General features: G+C 43.4%; 1 protein-coding gene across 5 annotated transcripts in view; it reads right to left on the bottom strand.

The window, feature by feature from the left end:
* DSCAM (DS cell adhesion molecule) overlaps positions 1–26186 on the bottom strand; it is a 312819-nt gene that overhangs the window by 128750 nt on the left and 157883 nt on the right. For all 5 annotated transcript variants that reach the window (XM_069945870.1, XM_069945869.1, XM_069945874.1 and 2 more), the window contains 6 exons: positions 24379–24498; positions 20821–20994; positions 3433–3632; positions 3237–3333; positions 2734–2862; positions 1104–1271 (listed from right to left, as the gene is read on the bottom strand). In XM_069945870.1, coding sequence (XP_069801971.1) covers positions 1104–1271; positions 2734–2862; positions 3237–3333; positions 3433–3632; positions 20821–20994; positions 24379–24498 — 888 coding nt within the window. The remainder of the gene's footprint in view (positions 1–1103; positions 1272–2733; positions 2863–3236; positions 3334–3432; positions 3633–20820; positions 20995–24378; positions 24499–26186) is intronic.

Genomic DNA, 26186 nt, shown 5'->3' with positions numbered 1-26186 from the left:
ATAAGGGGACATCATGTTATACAGCAGGAGGAGCTGAGCAGACGGATATATCGTTTTGTACAGAAAAGAAATTAGGATAATATGCATTTTTTCATATTTCATTGCTCTTTCTATGCTATCTAGAGGGTGGTCCTAATTGTTGACAGACTCTTCCAGTATAATATGTCATAACCATAATAATCACCAGTAATACCACCCACTAGACTCTAATGGTGGGTTTACACGGAAAGATTATCGGGCGAATTTTCTTGATAACTATCGCATTTGGGCCATAATCGTCTCGTGTAAACACAGCGAATGATCAAGCGACGAGTGAGAAATCGTTCATTGTGATCTTTCAACATGTTCTCAAATCATCGTTTGCTATAAATTCGCAGATCGCTTCGTGTAAACAGTCTTTCAAAGATTCACCCATGTGTCAGATGGGCTTAAGTGATCTTAAAATTGATCACAATAAAGATTTTTCTAATGATTTATCTCTTCGTCTATAGTTATAAAAAACAAATTATTGCTTCAAAATCGTTAAACGATTGATTGGGCGAATTATCGCTCCGTGTACGCGTACCATTAGAGAAGGCTTTCAGTCACTAAATAGGACTGCCCTCTTGACTCCTAAGCAATAAAAGAGCAGGGATTTCAAGGTATAAAATAAAAATTATACTGAATCAATTGTTGCAAAACTGCTTTAGAATATGAAATTTGTAATCAGGCAATGGCCTGGGGGAGGGGGGCGGGGTTTGAAGGGGATAATAAACAAGCACTACTTACCTCTCCACGTGCGTTGCATCACAGACTCCAGGATCCCTGCCGGAACCAATTCCTCCCCCCCCAATAGCTAATCAGTGACTTGAGTGGTGTCCAGCCTCAATCACTGATTGGCTGAACGGGCAGCCGATCACCAGATATCAGAATGTCGCTGGAGCAGGAGCCTGGCTGGGGTCCTGGAGCGTTAAGACAATGCTACGGAGGCATGGGGAAGTAGGGCTTGTTTGTATGTTCTTTCCTGCCCCTGTCTGCTTGAAAATTTTTTGTTCTTCTGGACTTCTCCTCTAAGAGGTCTATCAGGATATATATCACATGAGTGGATAAGGGGACCTCCTTACCGGCTTCCTCAGTGGTAATGGTGAGCTCGTTGCTGGCTTCGCTCTTGCCTATATGGTTTTTTGCATACATCCGAATGTTGTAGGTGGAAGATGGGTGTAAGTCGATGATGGTGGCCTGGTTTAACTGAGGTGAGACATCTTTGGTTCTCTGGACAGAATCCCACGAGTCTTAGAGAATAAGGAGGAGAAGATTCATAAGGATTATAATACACAATAACCACAATGCACCATATGGGACAAATCCAGTATAAAAACTCTGGCGGTCCAGCTGACAGGCCATGATAGGGGTTGTACTCTGCTCTGCTACATTTAAACATTGATAACCCCTTTAAACCCAGCACTGCTGTATTAGGTAATGGAGTAGTTTACTGCCTCCGCACCCTCTTATGTGCCTTTAAGACAACGCTTTATGGTTTCGTAGTAAGTCAAAGTGTGTTGTGCCTGCAGATTCCCAGACAATGGCCTAAACTGGTGTAATCTGCTTAAAATAAGACATGTTAACTACTAAAGTAAAATGGAAGCAATTGATAAAAATATTGTTCCTAGAGAGACAGACATTGTAATGCTATAATGTGACCGCAGTGCTTCCGCATGCTTGACCTATATGGGATTATCCGCTGAGGCTCGGCTTTACTCCTAAGCCATATGTGGTCAGATGCTGAGCTTGCAGTAATATATCTGCTTACGCTACAGTACATCACACCATCCTTTAAAACCACCCCCCTCACCCCACCAAGGCTCTCATATGATCCTTGACCTTACCTTTAAGGAGAAGTCACAAATAGAAGAGCCGGTAACCTATATTCTTTATATTTTGGAAATAGGATACAGGGCCAAGTATATAAACCATATACAGCGCACCTTGTAGGCATAAAACCCACCCATGAGTATCATGACCACCACCTCCTGCTTCAGGAGTCACACCCAGGTTTAAACCCACCCCTCTATTATACCAGCTGTAACTCTGTATGATGTTTATACATATAAAGTACTTTTCCTTTAAGTTGTGGTTTGATACAGTACATTGACCCTACTACAGAAGTAAGGCATATGATGCAATGGAGAGGGTGCCATACCTAATAGTGTAACACAAACAGTATATAAGGAGGGGCTGCCACCAGGGACTAGGAGCTGAACAGAAACAAGGGGACACAGCACTGAGTTCAGTCAGTGAGTGTGAGGAATGAGTTCAGTCAGTCAGTCAGTGTGAGGAGTGAGGTCAGTCAGTGCAGACAGGGAGTCACTGTGAGGGGAAGACTGAGGTAAAGGTGGACAGCTGAGTGAATAGATTTGAAGAAATGTTATGAAGTAACAGAGATAACCTGGCCCCCACCCCATCCCAAGAAGTGCCAGAGAGAAGACCCTGTGGAAGCCCTCAGGACCATCAGCGTGAAAAAAGACTGTAAGGCACCACAAGGTCCAGCAGGTAATGATATCGCCCTCAACCCAATCGGTGTGTGTGTGTGTGTGTATATGTAAAGTTGGGGTAAAGATAGTAGAGTAGTAGAGTGTTTAAAAAGTAAACATGCAGTACTACTTATTGCCTGCAGTTGGCGCCTAAGTACAAGAATCTGCCTGTACAATGTAAACGCTCAGTGATCGCAGCCTGGAGATGATATACCCGTCGTACCTGATTTGTTTTTGCATTCAATATCGTATCCTGTGATAGGACTGTTGCCATCAAATCCCATAGTCCAGCGAAGGGCAATACTTCGCGCTCTCACTTCTCGGATCTCGATTTCCGGAGGATCCGGAGGTTCTGTTGTAAAAGAATTACAGACTTATGAACTGTGACATTTATGATAAGGAAAACAAATGACTCCTCATGTATGGATAATTATATGTAGATCTCTGTAATGTTTGATTTTTGTCTATGTATGTACCCCCAGAATTGTAAAGTGCTGCAGAATCTGTTGGCGCTATATAAATAAAAATTATTATTATTATAAGTGACTTTTATTCATTTATCAAGCCTGAGTCTGCTCTACTGAGACACAGTAATGACAACATGCCTCGTCTCTTAGTGATGTAATAAAGACCTTGTGTGGCTCCACTATCTGCATCAATAGCTACATCCTGCTGTTATGATAATGAGTACAATAGCGCCCCCTTCAGACTACTCCCCCCATGTACCTTGCACAGTTAGCTGGATGATTCCTCGATCTTCTCCAAAAGAATTGATCGCATGACACGAAAAGAATCCTGAATCCTCCCGGACAGTGGGCAGGATCTGTAGTGGATGTAATAAGTGACTTAGCACCTCTTTCCACTACACAGATGCCAGGCTATTAATGCCAGTCTAGGGGAAAATAACCCATCATGGCCATACCTGCAGTATGGAGAGCACTTCATCCCCCACCTCCTTGGTGGACACTTGGTAGCGGGACATTTCCGGGACATTGATCATGCGATCCTCCTTTTCCCAGCGCACTATGATGGGCTTCTCCCCGTGGGCCGTGCAGTTCATTTCCTTCTTCTGACCTTGGGTGGCCATTGTGGTATTCGGGTAGGAAATGATTCTTGCAGGAACTAGAAGTCAAAGGTTACAAAAATTATTACTATAGAAGGTAATAAAAGAGAGAGATAATGGCAGAATATACATACAGTATAATGTAGATACATTAAATATCATACATGTACAGTCTACAATCTATATGTACCAAATTATATACTGTACCTAGTACATGTAAATACTGCTCATAGTACAATAGATATATAGATATTAGATATAGATATTTAACATAGGAGCAGCATAAAAGATGTAGCAGAGCTGACACTGTCATTGTGTATTAATGCTTAATTCAATGTAAACCTTTATTATTATTTCAATGTAACCCTTTAGTGGCATATTGCATTGTAGAAATGTAATACCACATTTCTACAGTAGTGGCCACTGTAGAGGCACTGAACAGCCATCAACTTTATGGCTTGCTGCAAATGTACTTTATGTGCAATGCTGCTCATTTTCCCAATATAATAGTGATATAAAGATAGAGCTGTAGCGGTCAACTAGTAGCAAAAGAAAAAGTTAGGCACAGGCGGTCATTTTGGTTGTCTCTGAAACAGACAACATTATTAAACATCTATATAGAATTCTGAGAGAAGTCCACCCGACATGTTTACTGGTGGTCGTTGCTTCAGTTTATTGGGGCGTTATTAGCATTGACAGCTTTTGAATTGCCAGGATCAGCGAGATCTGTTGGAGCATTGGGAATGATAGCTTATTTACAATGAAGCAGATTCAGGTCACGTTATGGTGCTGAGAACTGTAGCTGTCAGTATTATGAGGGTACTGCGACGCTCTCCCATACTGTGTGTAGCCTGACATGGTAGATACCATACTGAAGACACCACATAACGGACTCTTATCTGGTGCCTTGGTGTCTCACCTGGTGCCTGATCACTCTTGAGTCTAGTCTAATAATCAGATCTATCCCCCCTCCCCCTGCATGTATGTCAATCACCTGATCTTCACGTATAACTCCCTGGTCTTACAGGACAAGCAGGAAAGGATTGATGACCTGTTCCTGATGTCTGCTGTGTTACAAGTACAATATACGGTATATCTCCACTTCCCATTCTTACAGTCTGGTGGAGGAACACCTTAACCCCACAAACTAACCATGCAGGCCCAGTTTGATAGGTGTCAGTGCTCCTCATGCCATACATTACTGTTCTCTCCTCACATTCTCCAAATGCTGCCAATATTATTTTTTCCTATTGACAAAGTTGCCTTTTTTGTACCCTTTGTTTTACTATACAGTATGTACTGAGATTTTTTTTTTTTTTTTTTTTACTTGGCTTATAGTATAGTGATTGGGACACTGATATACAGGGCTTGCATATACTACTATAGTTAATTTAGACAACGGCAGTTATATCATGTTGGTATCATGTTTTTTTTCATGTTGTATTCGTGTTGGTAACATATTTTATTTTTAATGGATTGTCTGAATTGCGCTGTATTTCCACTGCTTCAGTGTCTTCATTTAACTATATACACAGCTGCATGAAAAATGATCAAGGATTATGTAAATAAAGAAGTGTACAGGACAATTTTTGAGGTGGTGTTGACGTTTAGAATGTTGCTGCATTCTAGGACCTGTCAGGCTCCAGGCCGGGCCTCGTCATCACTGTAGTTGAGAGGGTGACACCAAAGTTGCTAGCAGTGCAATGCGTCAGAAGACTGACAAATCTGAGGGCCATATTACACAGAGCGATAATCTGCCAAATGAGGCTGATTTGGCACATCATTGCTTCGTTTATTAAAGACTGATCATCTGAAGACAATAATCATCGGCTGACCTTGTCTTTTGATCCTAACCTAAAATGATTGTCCGCTGACCACGCTTCACTACATGCAACAGTGATGCGTGGCTGATGACTGTGTAAAAATAATAATAATAATAACAATAATAATAATAATAAACCTTTACATACCTCTCCGCGCCCCCTGATGTCTTGCTAGCTTCGGCATGCTCCCCACAGTGTCTGAAGTGTCAGGCCACTGAGCCAATTGATGGCTGCGGCACTGTCCCGGAGATTGGCTGAGCGACCGGTGACTTCAGACATTGCGGGGAGCATGACATAAGGGAGCGCGGAGAGGTATGCATACTTTATTATTTTACATCTATTAGGCAAGGGCTTTAACGGACATTACTAACAATATATATACAGCCCTTGCTGCACGATTATCGGGCCATATATGGGCTCAATCGGCAGATCGTCACTCGCTAACATCAACTCACTGGGCCATGTAATACAGCTTTAAGGTCTCATTCACATGTTCAGTATTTTTTTTCAGGTCCTGATGTAACATCCGTAAAAAATTATGGATCCCATAGACTTCTATTGGGTAATCCGTTCCGCAATTTTGGTCCGTACTAGGACGCGTGCCATTTTTTTTGGCAGTATGCATTGCAGATCCGTAAAACTGGAGTTATTTGTTGTCTTATTACAAGATTGTGATTTGTCCTCTGCTGTCCAGGCATGATGGGAAATGTAGTTTTGCAACAGCTGGAGGGCCGCAGTTTGGAGACCCATGAGTTAGAGTATCAGAGTTACCCTACAGGTGTCAGCTACAGAATACAGCCAGCACCTGCCCTGTATGTACATAAAACGTAAAGGGGTTAAACTGATGTTTAGAAACCTATGTAGAGTTAGAAATTTAACAAGAGGGGTCATTCATTTAAAGGGGTTCACATTCTCATTGAAACGCTATAAAACATTAATTTATCTGCTTTTAAAAAACCAAGTAAATAATAAAAAGGCAATGTTTTTTATGTTTTATGTTTTTGGATGGGGTGATTGAGACAAGGGCGCAGCACAGCGAGGATTCTGTGCATCGCGGAGTTAATTGCCCTGATATAACAAACTATAAACCGGCAGAGCACTTCAGACGTTCATTTGGCAGAAAACGTACATTTGTAAAGACAAGGCAGACGTGTGGCTCGTATATTAACCAATACTTAATGGACTGTTCAGTCAGGAAAATTGGCACCGGGTAGATCTCTGTGATGAAGAGGCAGCAGTTTATAGTACAGTATGGAGAGCGGCACAGATGCTAGGAATTATAGCTACAACCTCCACCATTATTACAAGATTGATTGCAATTACACATCATCTCTATGCACAATGTTCCCATCACAACGCCATGGATAAAGAATTTAAAGGGGAAGTTCATTTAAAGTAATCCTCTCTATATGAAGATGCTTTTGTGTGTCCAAACCCTTTTAAGGCTATCTTTCCACACCGTCTTTTTTTGGTTGTATTTCATCCGTCTTTTCAGACAGATTTTATAGAAGCTTTTTGCTCTGCAAGTTGTCTTTTAGCTCTGCAAGTTGTCTTTCATTCTCTCTCTGCACTTCCCCTGCCACTTTCCTCATCCCCCCTTTCATAAACTTGTAGCAGCTTGGGGATTAGATTTAAAGTTGTAACACGGAAACATAAGTCATTGTTTAGCAGATTTTGAGAATGGGTGACTTTTAAGTGGGAAGGATACATGATAAAAATAAGTTGGAAGCATTTTTATCTGATAAGATATATTACACAAATTATTATTATTATTATTATTATTATTATTTGAATGGTAGACTGGCACATGAATAAGGTGAATGGTAGACTGGTACATAGGAATAGAGGTAAGGGGCAGTTAGTCAAAGTGTGGTGCAGTTAATGTAGTTTGTAGCCTACTTTAAAGAGATGGGTTTAGATGGGATAGCAAGTTCCAGACTATGGGGAAAGCTCAGGCAAAATCTTGGAGGTTTCTGTGTGAGGTACGAATTAGGGGGGAGCATAAACAGAGGTCATTGGAGGATTCAAGGGTGTGTGAGGGATGGTAGTGGGATATCAGGTCAGAGATATGCGGAGGGGACAGGTTGTGGATGGCCTTGTAAATCATGGTAATTTAAATGGCAATTAATGAATTTAAATGAATTAATTGGGCAATGGGAGCCAGTGAAGGGATTGGCAGAGGGAAGAGGCACAGTAAGGGGAGAAGCAGATTAGTCAGGCAGCAGTTGAGGATAGACTGGAGTCATGCAAGCGTGTTAGATGGAAGGCCAGAGAGGAGGATGTTGCAGTAGTCCAAGTGGTATATAATGAGAGCATGTACAAATTGTTTTGTTGAGTCAAAGTTGAGAAAAGAGTGGATTCAGTAAATGTTTTTGAGGTGAAGGTGTCAGGAGGTGATCCAGGGTCAAAGGTGACCCCATGATAGTAGACTTGGGGTATGGGTGGAGCGAGATGGAGGAAACATGATTAGTTTGTTTTTGTCCATGTTGAGTTAGATAGACACTGATAGACACTTTGGGATCCTGGATAGCAGAGCCTTCACATCCGGACAAGAGATATAGATTTGAGTGTCATCGACATAGAGGTGGTACTTGAAGCTGTGGGATTCTATGATGTGTCCCAGGCCAGAAGTATTGTTGGAGAAGAGAAGAGGCCCTAGGATGAAGCCTTGGGAGACACCAACAGTGAGGGGGCGAAAAGAGGAGGTGGTATGGGAGTGGGAGACACTGAAGTGCAGTGGGAAAGATAAAATGAAATCCAGAAGAGGACCGAGTCAGTGACACCAATGGATGAAAGATTTTGTAGGAGGAGGGAGTGGTCAACTTTGTCAAAGGCAGAAGATAGGTCAAGGAGAAGGAGAGTAGTGGTATGAGGATTTGGCAGTTAGCAGGTCAATGGCAACTTTGGTGAGAGCAGTTTCAGTGGAGTGGTTGGGGCAGAAACCAGATTGCAGGGGGTCAAAGAGCAAGTTGGATGAGGGGGGGGGGATAGTTCATGGTAGACACGTTGTTGGAGGAGTTTTGAGGCAAAGGATAAAAGTGAGATGGGCCAATAGCTGGGTAAGGAGGCAGGGTCAAGGGAAGGCTTTTTAAGGATGGGTGTGATGGTTGCATGTTTATATGGTGAGGAAAAGATGCCATTAGTTAGTGATAGATTAAAGAGATGAGTTAGTGTTGGGACAAAGGCTGAGGCAGGGTTGTGGATAAGGTAAGATAGGATGCATCAGTAACAGGCCGCTTAGTAAATCACTCGCTATGCTCTGACCGCTGGGGTGTTAATTTATATACAAGCAGCAGGATGTCACTGGCACTGGATCAGCAGTGGATTTAGCTGCAAATCCACAGTGTGAAATCCGCTGCGGATCCGGTGTGTGAAGGCATCCTTAGAGTGGGTTTTCTTTCAGCGCCATTGAGGGGCCCAAGACACTCACCTTAGTAATTTGGTTTGGTTGTAGTGCCACAGCTGTCTGTTGATTTGTTAGGTTCTTTTGTGCATTAGAGGGGCAACAGAGTCAAGAGCTAAGGTAATTGTGGAGTTGTAATAGGTAGGGGCTGCATTTGTGTTGTTGAAAGAAAATATGGTGGAGAGTGGGAGTTAGAAGTCTGAGAGTGTTTGATAGTTTAAAGTGTATAAGGTCCCTACAAGAACAGGCAAGGTTCTGGACTGGGGGGAAGGGGGGGCAGCTGGAAAAAAACAGAGGTTTCAGGAGGTTATGGTCAAAGACGTAGAGGTGAGCTTACAAGGTCAGATGTGGGACAGAGGCAGGCAAAAGGTCTAGTGTGTGAACCTTTTTGTGAATGCCCATAGAGGACCACTGCATGCTGAGTTTGCGGAGACATCTATTTAAGTGTGTACTATGCAGGTAACTATACACATGTCCAGCACAAACAAGAAACCTCTAAGGCCCAACTAGACCTAGTAAGGGAAAAAAGCCAATGAGAGTATAAGGAAGACAGTGACCTGAATTATTTTATTCTTCTACATTTCCAAAATATGTCTCAAAAGTGGGAACTGTAGATATGCTGAGACAGGCGTGGGCCTGTTTAAAGGTGGGGGGGACGTGTCCTGAAAAATTAGGGTCCTTAAAGGAAAAAGGAAGAGGTGACCTAACCACAGGATGTGTAATTAGTGGGGGTCCAACTTGCGGGACCCCTAATGATCAAATGAACAATGTACTTGTGTGACCGACTCTCCACTCATTGCTATAAGACTTATAGCAAGTGTCGAAATAGCTGACAGAGTGACCTTCCGCTTCTTGGTAAAACGCTCATGTGGGAGAGAGGAGAAAGATGCTGCCAGACTCCTCTGACTGCTGCATATCTCTTGAGAACAAAAGGATCAAGTAGATGAAATGGGACAATATATTTACCATTGGGAGAAAGTCACGTCATAGTAAAGTATAGTATAGTAAACATAAAGAATTAAAGAGTTACACATTATATATATATATATATATATATATATATATATATATAAAATTGTGGGATGAATAATAGAAAAGGAATATATGATGAAAAAAATACATATAACAAATTTATTTTGAATTAAAAAACTAATCCATTTAAATACCCCCTTTATGACTGCGATCTTACGGTGTTTTGCGCAGCATTGGAGGCGGTTACATAATGTGATTCCGCTAGATAAGAGTTTAAGCAGTCGACTCCACCAGCTCCCTGAATCTGCATCTCCCTTCTGTCTTTCACAGAGAAGATTAAGGTATTTCTCATCCTTCTCACTTCAAAGAGCCTTTGTAGTGATAAGTGAACGCAGCGCGCCGAGGACTACAGTCAGTTTAGTTAAACTTTGTTAAATATTTAATATGAAAGCTGTGTGACCTCGCTCAGATATCAGCCTGCGCCTCTCTGTACCCATGAAGGGATACATCTGCTGCCATATTATCCCACATAGGGAAATGCAGATTTCCACTTCATATTTGCACAAGGACAGGACTAAAAAAAACAACAAAAAACAGCCATGTATTAAAATGCAGAGGACACCGCATCCATCCTTGTAAGTTATAGCCAGGCTCTGCTTCGACCCAGCTGCAGATTCAGTTCTGGGGGTTGTATTTATTTATTTAGGGGGTCTAGTCTGAGGTCTGTATTTGTTTGGGGGTCTAGTCTAGGGTCTGTATTTATTTGGGGGCCTGGTCTCAGCGATGGATTTAAAGGGGTACTCCAGAGGGGGGGGGGGCAATTTTTTGCTGGGACCGGGGAGGAGGTGGCTGAGGGAAAAGACGTCCACTCACCTCCCCGGATCCAGCGGCGGGTCCCGCATCACGGCACTCCGGTCCCCGGCCGTCTCAGGTCCGCTCAGCCAGTCAGTGACAGAGGCGGGATCCGAGCGGCCCCAGCAAAAAAGTGCCCCCCCCCCCACTGGAGAACCCCTTTAATAGAAGGGTCTGGTCTGGGCTCTATAATTATTTAGTGGACTTGGTCTGTGTTTGTTTAGAAGGTCTGGTCTTGGTGCTATATTTATTTAGGGGGTCTGAATTTCTTGAAGAATCTGGTTTGGGGGTCTACAGTTACTGAGAAGCCTGGGGATCTGGTCTGAGGTCTGTAGTTATTTAGAGCGTCTGGTCTGGGGTCTGCATTTATTTTGAGGGTTTGCTTTTTAGTCTGATTTGGAAGGTCTTACCTTGGGTTTGTATTTATTTAGAGAGTTTGATTTGGGGTTTGTATTTACTTAGGTCTTATCTGGGGGTCTGTATTTTTTAGAGAGTCTGGTCTGAAGCCTGTATTCATTTAGAGGGTGTGGTCTTGGGGTCTTTATTGATTTAAAGGGTCAGGTCTGGGCTTGGTTCTGTATTTATTTTGGGGGTCTGTAGTTTTTTAGAAGGTCTGGGGTTTATAGTTATTTAGTGGACTTGATCTGAAGTCTGGTCTAGGATTTATATTTACTTATATGACCTGTTTAGAGACAGGCCTGGGCTTGTGTCTGCAATTGCTAGTGTTTATACAGTATGCCTTAGCTTAGGAGAGTTCACTATGAGTGAATGCGACAAAACTGAATTTATTTAGGGGATCTGAAGTGGAGTCTGTATTTAGATGGACTGATCTTGGTTCTGCTTAGGTGGACTGGTCTTGGCTCTGTATCTGTTTAGGGGTCTGGTCTGAGGTCTGTATATGTTAGGGGGTCTGGTCTAGGGTCTGTATTTATTTAGAAGGTTTGGTCTGGGGTCTGTTTTTATCTAGAGGGCCTGTTTTGGAGTGGATATTTATTGGGGGGGGGGAGTTGTTATTTAGGGTCTGGTTTGGAGGCTGCATTTATTATGGAATGCGATACGCCAGTGATTCATTGGCCCCAAGTTGGGGAGTTCCCTATAATAATGAGCAGGACATATAACTGCATTTTTTCTATGACACATTCCTGTATAATCCTGATGTCACTTGTACAGCGTTGTACATATGATGCGTTTGTCACTATATTATAGGCCTCACATTCCTGTACCAAGATTTCCCACACTCCAGAATAGCAAACTTACCTTATGCATTAATACAAGATCAGGAGTATAATTTCATTCAGGAGTATGAAAAAGCTAAGTGACAAAATAAAAGTGGCTGGTTTGGGTTACCCAGCTTTCCCAAAACATTTAATCAAGGTGAAGAAAACTTGACAGATGACGATCAAGGATTTACAAATTCTAGATATGTATACTTGATTTGGAGAGGGCAGTGGTCTTACAATGGTAGATTCTGCTCAATGTGTGAAGTAGATGTGTATGCGTGTATATATTTGAAGTAGGTGTGTGTGTGTGTGTGTGTGTGTGTGTGTGTGTGTGTGTGGAGTAGGTGTGCGTGTGTATATATATATATATATATATATATATATATATATATGTGTGTGTGTGTGTGTGTGTGTGTGTGGAGTAGGTGTGTGTGTGTGTATGTGCGTGGAGTAGGTGTGTGTGTGTGTGTGTGTATATGTGCGTGGAGTAGGTGTGTGTATATGTGGGTGGAGTAGGTGTGTGTGTGTATGTGGTGTCCCACCACGGGTGTTATTAGTTTATAAACCCCTCGCAAAAGCCTGTACTACAAGTGGTAATGAAGTGATGCCTACGTTTTACCACTAGATGTCCCTATTGTTTGTATATGCACTTGTATATTGCACAGCTATACTGAACAATGGGTTATTGCTTGTTTATAATCTGCACACCAATAAGAGCTCTATTCTCTTCTTCACCTATCTCTATTCTCTTTACACTTTCTTCTCCACCACTCACAGGGGACATTAAACCTCCTGTAGGAAGTTGTCACATGGGGAGAGGACACTCTTAGTGAGTCTTATCCAAGTCTTGGTAGAGAGAGGACGCAAGACAGGACGGTTCCTGCTCTAGTTCAGCTAGGCCCTGGCTCGGCCAGGTCCCCTGTCAACGACGAAAGAACAAGTGCAGTGTAGTCTAGTCTGGAGTGTGGTGGTGGACAGACATATGGGAAACACAGAGACTCTTTTCTTCTTCTAAGCAACCCTTATTCTAAATATGCAGTGCTAAACCACTAAGGAGAGGACAAGTCAGAGATCACCCCAACCCACACCGTGAACATGTCTAACAGTGCAGGTTAGTATGCATACCCATCGGATGAGCACAGTCAGAGGACAAAAAAGTTATATCTGATGACTCCATTTATATCCACCAGCACATACGCCCAAGATTCAGAGAACATCTAGTCCTCCAAGTTCAGTCTTTAAGAGAAACAGATTGCTGAACTCAGGGAGACCAGCCAAACAACAACACTGCCGGCTGCTAGTTAAAGCGCTCAATGCAGTGAAGTCCTAGGTGCATTGCCCCCTGGGAAACATGAATATGCAAAAGAGGAGCCCATGGAGCCTCATTGAAGAGTCTCAAAACACAGGACTAGCCAGATATCCCTCCAGGAAGGACCCAGCCAAGGGGCAGCTCCTGTTAGGAAACCACCAAAACCACCATATTAAGTGGCCCTATAAGTCAATGTAATGACAAGGGATAAACCAAGGCTAGGTAACCATCCACATACAGCTGTTTCGGGGTGTTGCCCCTCATCAGTGTGGAGCAGGATTCTGGCTAGTTGGGAGAAATGCCTAGTAGAGCCATAAGAGAAAAAGATTGCTGAACTCAGGGAGACCAGCCAAACAACAACACTGCCAGCTGCTAGTGAAAGCGCTCAATGCAGTGAAGTCCTAGGTGCATTGCCCCCTGGGAAACATGAATATGCAAAAGAGGAGCCCATGGAGCCTCATTGAAGAGTCTCAAAACACAGGACTAGCCAGATATCCCTCCGGGAAGGACCCAGCCAAGGCGCAGCTCCTGTTAGGAAACCACCAAAACCACCATATTAAGTGGCCCTATAAGTCAATGTAATTACAAGGGATAAACCAAGGTCTTTGACATCTCAGGTGCTGCAACGTTTCAAGGGAAAACGCTCTCTTTGTCAAGGCTTGAAATGTTGCACATGTATCATGGAACCTTTTGTCTCGCCTCTGTGAACAACACCTGAGATGTCAAAGACTGAACTTGGAAGAATAGATGTTCTCAGAAGCCGCGTTGTACATGGATGTTATTACTAATGTACATTTGTATGTGCTGCTGGAATTTGCTAATAATGAAGATTTGACCATTTGAAAAGAAGTATTGTACGTGTTTCATTATTGACTAATACGTGATTGTGACAGCTGTGGAGCGGCTGTAGTGAAACACACCCAACACCGAGGTGCAACATAGGATCCTGTTCACACTGTTATATACACTACACATATACATACTGCACATATATCACCTACACATATACTGTCCACGCATCATACACCCATACTGTACATGCATCATATACAAACCCATACTGTACATGCATCATATACACACCCATACCGCACAGGCATCATATACACACCCATACTGTACATGCATTATATACACACCCATACTGCACATGCATCATATACACACCCATACTGCACATGCATCATATACACACTCATATTGCACATGCATCATATACACACTCATATTGCACATGCATCATATACACACCCATACTGCACATGCATCATATACACACTCATATTGCACATGCATCATATACACACTTATATTGCACATGCATCATATACACACCCATACTGTACATGCATACACATATACATATATCATATACACACATACTGTACATCCTTTAAACACACAATGCACATACTGAGAACATTACATAGAGAAACACACTTTATACCCATACACTTGCACATTGCATATTAACATCCACAGTTCTCATACACAGAGACAGGCAGACAGGCACACACTGTACAGACACAGACACACACAGAGCTCAGACACACACAGAGCACAGACACACACCTATTATGAGGAAACTTCACTTTCTCAACAGCTCCATGCCTCTCTCCTCCTCTTCCTCCTTGTGCCGGACCATGCTCTCCCGCCCCTCCCCCTCCTCCACACGGACAGTAGAGTGCAGCAAGAAACAGGTGAAGGGGAGGAATCAAGACCCCACACTGCAGCATTAGGCAGCCTGCAGGATCACAGTGCAGTTCTCGCGAATCGTCCGCTATTAACACAGCTGATTTGGGAGAGCAGAAAGGCAGGAAGTGGTGGGGGAGCCCAGCGGGCCCCCTGTAGCTAGGGGCCCGGTCACCATGGTGACCGTTGCGACCCCTATAGCTACGCCACTGCCTACGTACTCTATCTCGCAGCGCAGATGTAACCAGGTAATTTGGCCACCTTGGTCAACTCAGGTAACAAGGTCTGGGGCTTGTGTCACCCTGGGAGGACGGGTCATCCAACACTGTAGGGCAATAGGTGGTATCACGACAGAGGTCGAAACACGGGCACGAAAAGTCTTCTACTTTCAAGTATTCCTAAGTATTCTACTTCTTCATCTTCTAAAGTTCCAGCAGAGCACACTTCTACCCTGGGTTGGGACTCTCAGAACAAACTCCTCTCTACTACTCTGAACTTACAGCACAAACTCCTCTAATAATAATAATAATAATAATAATAATGCTTTCATTTGTAAAGCGCACACACATTCCGCAGCACTTTACATAGTTTTGCCCAATATTGCTCCTTGTCCCCATTAGGGCTCACAATCTAAATTCACCTATCTGTACGTTTTGGGTGTGGGAGGAAACCAGAGTGCACGTAGGAAACCCACGCAAACACGGAGAGAACATACAAACTCTTTGCAGATGTCGCCGTGGGCTCTTAGCGCAAATTCTGTTCTGTCACATCTGCAGTCTATAATCAACTACTGTTCAAAGTATTCTCACAGTAAGGTTACAAACCCACTTGCCGGATCTGCAGCGAGTCTCCTTGCTGCGTTTTTGCAGGGAGACTCGCTGCAGATCCTGGCCCTATACTTTCAATAGCAGAGAAACTCGCAGCAGGGATGTACATCCCTGCTGCGATTTTGTCTGCAGCCCGCCCCATTAACCCCCCGGCCGCCGGACATTATACATTACCGAGTCCCCGTTCCTGCTTGCTTCGGGGCTCCCGGTGTCTTCACGGCCCGCCCGGCCAATCAGTGCGCTGCGGTGGGGCAGCGCACTGATTGGCCGGGCGGAACGTGCCGGGAGCCGCCGAAGCAAGCAGGAGCGGGGACCTGGTAATGTATATCCTGCCCGCCCCCCTGCAGCCCCGATCGCCCCGCAGCCCCCGGCCGCACGATCGCCCCCAGCCCCGCAGCCCCCGGCCGCATGATCGCCTGCAGCCCCCCAGCCCCCGGCCGCACGATCGCCCGCAGCTCCGCAGCCCCCGGCCGCATGATCGCCCGCAGCCCCCAGCCCCGCAGCCCCCGGCTGCACGATCGCCCGCTGGGGGCGATCGTGCGGCCGGGGGCTGCGATGCTGGGGGCGATCATGAGGTCGGGGGCTGCAGGGCTGGGGGCGATCGTGTGGCCGGGGGCTGCGGGCGATGGTGCGGTCGGGGGCTGCGGGGCTGGGGGCGATCGTGCGGCCGGGGGCTGGGGGCGATATACATTACCTGATCCCGGGCAGGATATACATCAGGTAGCGAGTCTCGCTGCAAAAACGCAGCAAGGAGACTCGTTGCAGATCCGGCAAGTGGGTTTGTAACCTAAAGAAGATTTTATTTATGACAACAGGACTCAGTGATTATTGTTCCGACACATACACAGTCACTACTCCATCCTTAAGTCATCTCCCCTTTCTGTGGGAGGCGGTACCGATAGTCCGGGTGGGTCACAGCTCCACTCCGGACCACCGTGATAAGTACCCAAGGGACCCCCTCACAGCCGGGCAGGTCACCGACCACAGGGGAAAGGATATAGCCAGCCACCTTAAAATAAAAGCAGGTGTGCCTCCATACCTGTGTGCCCCACTGGCACTGGCGTTATGACAATCTACCATTTGACTGAGCTATATCTCAACCAACCACCACCGCAGTGTATGGGTGTGTGGAGTCGGTGTGTGTGTGTGTGTGTCTGTGTATGTTCGTGGAGTTGGTGTGTGTGTATATGTGCGTGGAGTAGGTGTGTGTGTGTATATGTGTGTGGAGTAGGTGTGTGTGTGTATATGTATGTGGAGTAGGTGTGTGTGTGTATATGTGTGTGGAGTAGGTGTGTGTGTGTATATGTGCATGGAGTACGTGTGTGTATGTATATATATATATATATATATATATATATATGTGTGTGTGGAGCAGGAGTGTGTGTGTGTGTGTGTGTGTATATACAGTATGTGTGTGGAGTAGGTGTGTGTGTGTGTATATATTTGGGGAGTAGGTGTGTATAAGAGTGAAGTAGATGTGTGTGTGGAGTAGGTGTGTGTGTATGTGTGTTGTAGGTGTGTGTGTATGTGTGTTGTAGGTGTGTGCATATGTGTGTTGTAGGTGTGTGTATATGTGTGTTGTAGGTGTGTGTATATGTGTGTTGTAGGTGTGTGTATGTGTGTCACAGCTCCACTCCGGACCACCGTGATAAGTACCCAAGTGATCCCCTCACAGCCGACCACAGGGGAAAGGATATAGCCAGCCACATTAAAATAAAAGCAGGTGTGCCTCCATAACTGTGTGCCCCACTGGCACTGGCATCACGACAATGTACCATTTGACTGAGCTATATCTCGAGCAACTGCCAACGTAGTGTATATGTGTATGGAGTGGGTGTGTGTGTATGTGTGCGTTGAGTAGGTGTGTGTGTGTGTATGTATGTATGTATATATGTGTGTGGAGTAGGTGTGTGTGTATGTGGAGTAGGTGTGTGTATGTGTATGTGGAGTAGGTGTGTGTATATGTGCGTGGAGTAGGTGTTTGTGTGTATATATATGTTTGTGTGGAGCAGGAGTGTGTGTGTATATGTGCATGGAGTAAGTGTGTGTGCGTGTGTGTGTGAAGCAGGGGTGTGTGTGTGTGTGTAGTAGGTGTGTGTGTATATATGTGTGGAGTAGGTGTGTATAAGAGTATAGTAGGCATGTATATTTGTGAAGCAGGCATGTCTGTATAAGCATGTATATGTATGGAGTAGGTGAGTGTCAGTGTGTGTGTATATGTGTGGAGCAGTTGTGTGTGTATGATGTGTGTGGGGGGGGTCAGAGATCTCCTTTATGCATCATATTGTTCCAGCTTTCTTTCTGTCTCTGTCTCTGCAGCAATATGTGTGCAGTGCAGGCTGGGAAATGTCAGTATATCTTCAGGCAGGGAAAAAAATTGCAAAAAAATAAATAAATAATTTTTCTTTTTCCATTTGTGTCAGTCAGCCTGCAGTGCGCCCGGTCTCTGCCCGCTGCTGGCGGCTGGTGGGGGGAGAGGAGGCGGGAAGGGTGACCTTGCAGATCGCATTATGCAGGATAAATTAATGGCTGCAGGAGGGAGCGGCATACTAGAACCCTCCAACCTGTGGCTCTCAAGGCGTTGCAAACCTACAACTCCCATCATGCCCTGACAACCTGCAGAGTACATTTATGCCAGCCATAGGGGTTTTTGGAGGGGCCCCAGCTGCCATAACTACAGAACAGCACCATATGGGGGGTTTCATGATGTGGTAAACTTTAGAAAGAACCAGAACACCCCCCTGAACAGGAATGAGCTTATTATGCGGAGACATACATCACCTGAAACTCAAGGGCTCCAATGAAAAATCTCTAACAGGGTCCCTACCTTTTGTGCTATTTATTTATACTAGGGTCTTCAGAGTTTTGCCCTTTTGTTAGTAGTCCTGGCAGAAAGAAGGGTTGCACAATATGGACACAAGATGGCAGTACTTGACACAGTTTACAAAAGCTCAAGCTCATCCTGTAAAATCACACACAAGCCATAACACTGAAACCATTGACAGGTAACCTGAATAACATGGCTGATGTGGTGACAATGGTGTCGGTCATGGGTGATGGGTGGGATATATTCGGAACAAGTGACCAGTCAGTTTTGTTGGAAGTAGGAAAAATGGATAAATGTAAGAATGAGAGCAACTGTGAGGAGGGCAGAATACTGATGTGTAGACGCCGGGGTCAGGGCATCTCCAGGATGTCCGGTTTGTGTGGTGTTCCTGGTATACAGTGATTAGTACCTACCAGAAATGCTCCAAGAGAGGGCAGCTGGGGAAGTACAGGACCAGAGGTGACACTGCTAGGTAACTGTATTTTGTCATTCAGCACTGAGGTATTTTTGCTAAATGTTCCAATGCTTCCCTGTGTTCTAGTTTAAACTTGTACTATTCAATATTTGCCACAAGGTGCCACTAGAGAGCTTTTCTATGTTATAAAACCAGCACATTGAAAGTCAAAGGAGAATCTTGTTCTGCATGTTTATGTTGTTTATTGGTGCAAGAATATGTTTGCCAGTCATGTCCCAATGCCTTGGCCTACCAGAGGCCTATTCCAGAAAGTTCCCACCCACCAATGGGGCATCAAGTTGCCCCACAGTTCCTCCACCAATGGGGGGATAGTCCAGTTCTAGCCCTTATATATCGAGGGTAGTGTTTAGTCCTTTAGCTGAGAGTGTGTATCCAGATAGTGTTTCTGACTAGACTACACCAGAGAGAGTCCTCCTCACTGCTAACAGTGTCTACAATGGGCATTAGGCCTTGAGCATGAAGCAACAGAAGAAGGTGTCTGGTCTGATGTGTAACAGCACATGGTCATATCCGTTATCTTTTACCTGCCGCAGGTCCTCCTGTCCTGTGGTCATCTGTACACTCTCCTGTTCTGAGCTGACCTAGAGGATTGGGCTCCCTCTAATGGCAGGCATGCGTCTGTTCACTGTTATTTATAGCTCAGCCCACAGGTTCTGGAGAATTCTAGCCTGTTCACCTGAGGGTATACTGTATATAACCACCACCTGCACACCTCTGGGCTCAGTTGTTAGTGTGTATCAGGCATCAAACCACATCTGTCCTCCCTTGCTATGTGCCACTTTCTTGCTTCCTAGCGTACTTCTAGCCATTTGGATCTTGTTCCATTTGTAATTCTCAGCTCCATTCTGAACAGTGCCTTCAAAGTATGAGAGGTGTGACCGCAGAAGAGCATCTAGTTCCAGGCTCCTGTACTTTTTCACTTTCATCAGTTGGTGGTCACCAGGGACCTTCTCTGAGGGTAGTGACCTGGGAGTATCCTGCAGCGAAGCCCATTCCGACATGCAGTGGGCTCTGGTGAAAACCAGGGACTCCACTCCTTGGAGAAAGTACCTTGGCACTTCTTGGTCTAACAGTTATATGATGGATCACGTTACATCATGCGGACGGCCAGATGCATGTGCATCACTTACCTGGGGAAGATTTAGCACCAGCCTGGACTATGGGAAGAAGACAAGATGGCGGTGGCAGTGAGATGGGCAATGTTCTGCTAGAGACCTTGTGTCCTGGCATCATGTGGATGTTACTGTGACATGTAAAACCTACCTAACAATTATGTGCACCAAGTCCCTTGGGGGACTGCAATGTACCAGAATCCATGTCTGCTGCTGCTTCTCAAAGTCCTAAAAGCCAGGCTCTTAAGAGGTTAACTACCACAGGCGAGGGAACCAGACATGTCCACGCTGAGGGGGACTGTCGCTTTTAAGTTTATCTTTAATTCCTGCCAGTCTGAACAAGGACTTGCCTAACGTGGTTGGATATATTGCTTTTGCTGATGTGCCCCTCTGTTTCCTGCTCAATTCTTTTGGCATAAGAGGGCGTTCACACGTTCAGTGAAACACGGACCCTAGGGACGGGTAAGCTGTGTAGTGGAATAAATAACTGCCCGGCATCATGTATCAATATGATGCCGGGAGACTGGAAAGTTTGAATCTTTGCCGCATGAGGTCCAGGCCCCGAGGGGGCCTACTCAATATTAGGCAGGTGACTGTGATGTTATGGCTGATGGTTGTATGTTCATGTTATACACCCAGGATGAAGACCTGACATAGTAGAGGTGCATACCACATTTCCCGGCTACTATGAAATAAATTCCTTGTTAACAAGAAATAAATAGTTCCAGTTCTTACTTTTAACCGTGAGATACATGGACTTGCTGACGTCAGCTCCCACATCATTGCTGACCTTGCAGAGGTAGTATCCGCTATCTTCCTCCAGGATGTGCTTTATCAGTAAAGAACCATTACTGAGAAGTTGTATACGACCATTCAGGGCAATGGGCTGAAACTGAGGAACTCCAGCACCTGCCAAAAAGAGAGATGCTCCCATTAATAAAGGTGAACTCCACTCCATTACATCTGTATAAACAGGACACATTGTAAATGCCTTATATAATATATAGTTCTTTCTCCTTTCAACTCCAGAGCTACATTCAAAATCCTGCTGGTTTCTTATATTGTAAGCAATGCATTGTGGGAGCTCAGATGACCATAGCTGAGCTGCAAGATCCTATGTCTGTAGGGCAGTGGTCCCCAATAGGCAAGCAGCTTAGTAAGAAGGACTGTTTTCCCAATTATTAGAAAATTCCTTGGTCTGGGGCTCCATGCAAGATGTTGCCTTGTGGGGGTAAGGATCATTCTGAAAAATGTCAGGAATCAGCCCAGAACTACATGGGAGGACCTTGTCGATGACCTGAAGAGAGCTGGGACCACAGTCTCAAAGATTACTGTTAGTAACATGTTACAGCATCATGAACTATAATCCTGCAGGGCATTCTAGGTCTCCCTGCTCCGGCCAACTCATGTCCAGGCTCATTTGAAGTCTGGTAATGACCATCTGGATGATCAATAATTATTTAAAAATTAATGTGATAATCTGGATTTTTTTTTATAGATTCTGTCTCTCCCAGGTGGCGTGTACCTACGATAAATATTACACACCTCTCCATTCTTTGTAGGTGGGAAAACCTGCAAAATGTGTACCAAACTTATTTTGCCCGCTGTGGATGGATAGCAAGACAGATACAGGGGGAAAGACAAACAGACATGAGACAGATATGATATATAGTATCTATCTATAGAATAGAGTATTTATATATTGGTTCAATATTTCTCCAGTCAGTGTGAGAGTATTCACCGTTGCGCTCTCCGGTTTGCGGTGTGCTCTGTACTCTGTAATAAGCGCGCGTGTCTGGTGATTAAGCTTTCCACTCAATTTCCTAAAGGAATGAATAAATTACAATGGAAACAGCGGAGACAATCAGCTAAGTGCCAAATGTTTGCATGACGCAGCTGCGACCATCCGCAACAGCGACAGCAGACATGGGGCAACACCAGGGACATGAGCCCCTCCCGTGTTACACTCATTATAAAGATTCTTCTATACTGGCCCAATTTCCTCAATTTATCCATACAGCGGCTGGTTCTGTTTTACTATTTTCCAGGTTTCCAAATCCCCTGCACAGACATAGAGCTTAAAGTGTCACTGTCGTGAAATCAATAGTCCAGGCGATTTTAAGAATCTTTGTAATTGGGTTTATTAGCCGAAAAATGCATTTTTTATCATGAAAAAGCAGTTTGAAGTTTTCCCCCTGTCTTCATTGTTCTCCTATGGAGAGAGCTAAATAAAAGACCAAAACAGGACAACAAAGAGTTAATCTACAAATCCCTCACGGGATATCTCTTCTGACCATCACCAGTGACCTGTCTGAGCTCAGATTACAGCTGTCACCCAGCTCCGTGCCTGTAATCCTCTGTTATCTGCTTTCTGCTGTCGGCTAACTCCCTCCTTCCTCCTCCCCCCTCCCCTCTCCCTAGAACAGGCAGGGTTGTGTCTGAAGCAACAAGTCACAATTTCCTGATTTTTTGCAGTGGATGGAAAAGAGGAAGGAGGGGGGACCTGGAAAAAGGCTTTTTAAATGCAGATAATGGCATATTTGGCTAATAAACCCAATTACAAAGTTTCTTAAAATCGCCTAGACTATTGATTTCTGCAAAAAAATAAAATAAAATACGACAGTGACTCTTTAATAATAAAATTCGGTCTTCACAGGGCCACCACTAGAGGGAGTCATCACTACACTACCCTTTTGGATTTCTAAATGTGAAAGGGTGAAGGGCCTGGGGACCGCTTACTTTGAAGAAAGGAGATACTTAGGCAAATCAGTAATTGAAATTTTTTTTTTAAATGTTCAAGGGGAATGCCACTAAAATTCTCAGTCATAGATACAAAGTGATAACAAAAAGAGAAGGACTCCGGGTTCTCCCAGCTGTGTTGCGGAGTCCATCGCTTGGTTAGGCCTGATGAAGCGGAGGACCCTGCGAAACAGCTGTAGCCTGTGTCTACAGTGATCAGACTTCCGTCTCCCTCCCGGCCCCGATATGTGTTTGTGCATCGCTAATGAGTTTCTGACACGTCTATGGAATGAAAGAAAAAAGCAATTTACAGTGGTGAGTGCCGCTCGTTCATTATTACTCCCTCTAAGACTTGTGCATTATAGTAGTTATATTCTTGTATATAGGAGCAGTATTATAGAAGTTATATTCTTGTATATAGAAGCAGTATTATAGTAGTTATATTCTTGTACACCAGGGGCAGTATTATAGTAGTTATATTCTTGTATATAGGACTAGTATTATAGTAGTTATATATTTTGTACATAGGAGCAGTAGTTATTAACAGCACAACAAAGAGTAGCCGGCACTACAGCTTGGAGCTGAACTTTCTAGGCATACAGGTAGTACTCGGGGATGTGTCTGGCGGTGCTAGTTTGTAAGCAGTCTCTATGGTAAACAATCGGTAATAAAAAAATGAAAAAACTGCACTCACCGACACTCGTGACAACTTCTTTTATTTCTTATGTGTTTTTTCATTTTTTTATTACCAATTGTTTATTATAGTAGTTATATTCTTGTATATAGGAGCAGTATTATAGTAGTTATATTCTTGTATATAGGAGCAGTATTATAGTAGTTACATTCTTGTACACAGGGGGCAGTATTATAGTAGTTATATACTTGTATATTGGAGCAGTATTATAGTAGTTATATTCTTGTATATAGGGGCAGTATTGTAGTAGTTATATTCTGGTATATAGGAGCAGTATTATAGTAGTTATATTCTTGTATATAAGAGCAGTATTATCATAGTTATATTCTTGTACATAGGAGCAGTATTATAGTAGTTATATTCTTGTACATAGGAGACAGTATTATAGCAGTTATATTCTTGTATATAAAAGCAGTATTATAGTAGTTATATTCCTGTATATAGGAGACAGTATTATAGTAGTTATATTCTTGTATATATGAGCAGTATTATAGTAGTTATATTCTTGTGCATAGGAGGCAGTATTATTGTAGTTATATTCTTGTATATAGGAGCAGCATTATAGTAGTTATATTCTTGTATATAGGAGGCAGTATTATAGTAGTTATATTCTTGCATATAGGAGCAGTATGATAGTAGTTATATTCGTGTATATAGGAACAGTATTATAGTAGTTATATTCTTGTATATAGGGGGTAGTGTTATATGGTAGTAGTTATATTCTTGCACATAGGGGACATTATTATAGGAGTTATATTTATTGATGGATTTCTGGAGCAAGCAAAAAGAAAAAAAAGAGCAGATATCAAAGAAAGTTAAAAGAAAGTAAAGAGAAGGAGCAAAGACAATATGGACATTACCTTTCGAATACTTCCACACAATCTTAGGCACAGGGTAACCCTCCGCTGAGCAGTTCAGTATCACAGCCTTTCTGAAAATCCCGTCCTGGTCAGTGGGATGGACCACAAATCTAGGAGGAACTTTACATATTTGTAGAAATTAGTAAATATGTCCCTGCAAGATCTACAGATAATGTCTGCCTGAATACAAAATAAAAAACTGTAGTACACTAAGTAACATGAGGTCTAGTCTTGTACAATAAGGTAGATATTACAAAGAATCAGATGAATATTATTTTTGTTAGATGACACAAATGGTTAACTCCAGGTGTAAACCCCCATAGGCCTGTCAGTATATGTTAGGAGTTGCAGACTGATGTATTCATTTTATTTGTGTACTCATTGAGTATTGTAATAAAACAAACTGGCCAGTAGGGGGTGATCAATAACAAAATATAGGTGACTGACTGATCAGGTTTACAGTAAAGCATAAGTTTGGTGTTGAAGTAATTGGTCATTTACACTGGTGTTTGGTGGTGGCGTTATCAACAAAGCTCAGTATATTACTGAGATGAATAAAGCCGCTGTATAGAGATAGACAAGGCCCCTCAGTCATCTGTCAGTTAGACGTCTTTTCTCCCCTTAGAGCCGTGACCTCCATCCTTCCTTTTGATGTAAAGATCTTCAACATGTCAGAAAATCACATCGTACAAAAACAAGATCCTGCAGTTATTAGGAGTTCAGATTATCTCTATATGGATTCATATACCACATAGAGTAAGGCCAATATTACTGTATATATAGTTATGTACTAGCTATGCAGTAGTGTAGTAGTTATATTCTGTACATAGGAGCAGCATTATAGTAGTTATATTCTGTACATAGGAGCAGTATTATAGTAGTTATATTCTTGTATAAAGGAGGCAGTATTAATGGTAGTTATAATATTGTACATAGGAGCAGTATTATAGTAGTTATATTCTTGTACATAGGGAGCAGTATTATAGTAGTTATATTCTTGTATATAGGAGCAGTATTATAGTAGTTATATTCTTGTATATAGGAGCAGCATTATAGTAGTTATATTCTTGTATATAGAAGCAGTATTGTTGTTATATTCTTGTATATGAGAGCAGTATGATAGTACTTGTATATAGGAGCAGTATTATAGTACTTATATTCTTGTATATAGGAGCAGTATTATAGTAGTTATATTCTTGTATATGAGAGCAGTATGATAGTACTTATATTCTTGTATATATGAGCAGTATTATAGTAGTTATAATCTTGTATATAGGAGCAGTATTATAGTAGTTATATTCTTGTATATAGGAGCAGTATTATGGTAGTTATATTCTTGTATATAGGAGCAGTATTATAGTAGTTATATTCTTGTATATAGAGCAGTATTATAGTAGTTATTGTCTTGTAAATAGGAGCAGTATTAGGCCATGTTCACATGGCGTAAGAAACCGGCCGTTCCGTCACCCGGCCGGGTCACGAAGCGGTTGGTCTTTGAAAAGATCAGCCCGGCCGATACTGCAGTACCGGACGGATGATCTTTCGGCCCGCAGAGTTCCGATGCCGGCGCATACGTGCGCGCCCGTATCAGAACTCCCCATGCATGCTATGAAGCTTGTTCCCGCAGCCGCTTGCTTCATAGTTTGCTTTGACATGGTTTTCTATGGCCGCTATTCACTGAACAGTGGCCACAGAAAACTGACATGTTAGTTGTTTGCTGTGCCGCTAGGGATCCCGGCCAGAGAGTATACTGTGTGCATATGCTCCGGCCCGGATCCCATAGACACCCGGCCAGCGTATTTTTTCGT

This window comes from Dendropsophus ebraccatus, chromosome 11 (genome assembly GCF_027789765.1).
Source record: "Dendropsophus ebraccatus isolate aDenEbr1 chromosome 11, aDenEbr1.pat, whole genome shotgun sequence".
In the NCBI taxonomy this organism is placed as follows: Eukaryota; Metazoa; Chordata; class Amphibia; order Anura; family Hylidae; genus Dendropsophus; species Dendropsophus ebraccatus.
Note: the sequence above shows the minus strand (reverse complement) of the source record. Positions and strands in the feature narration are given on the sequence as shown.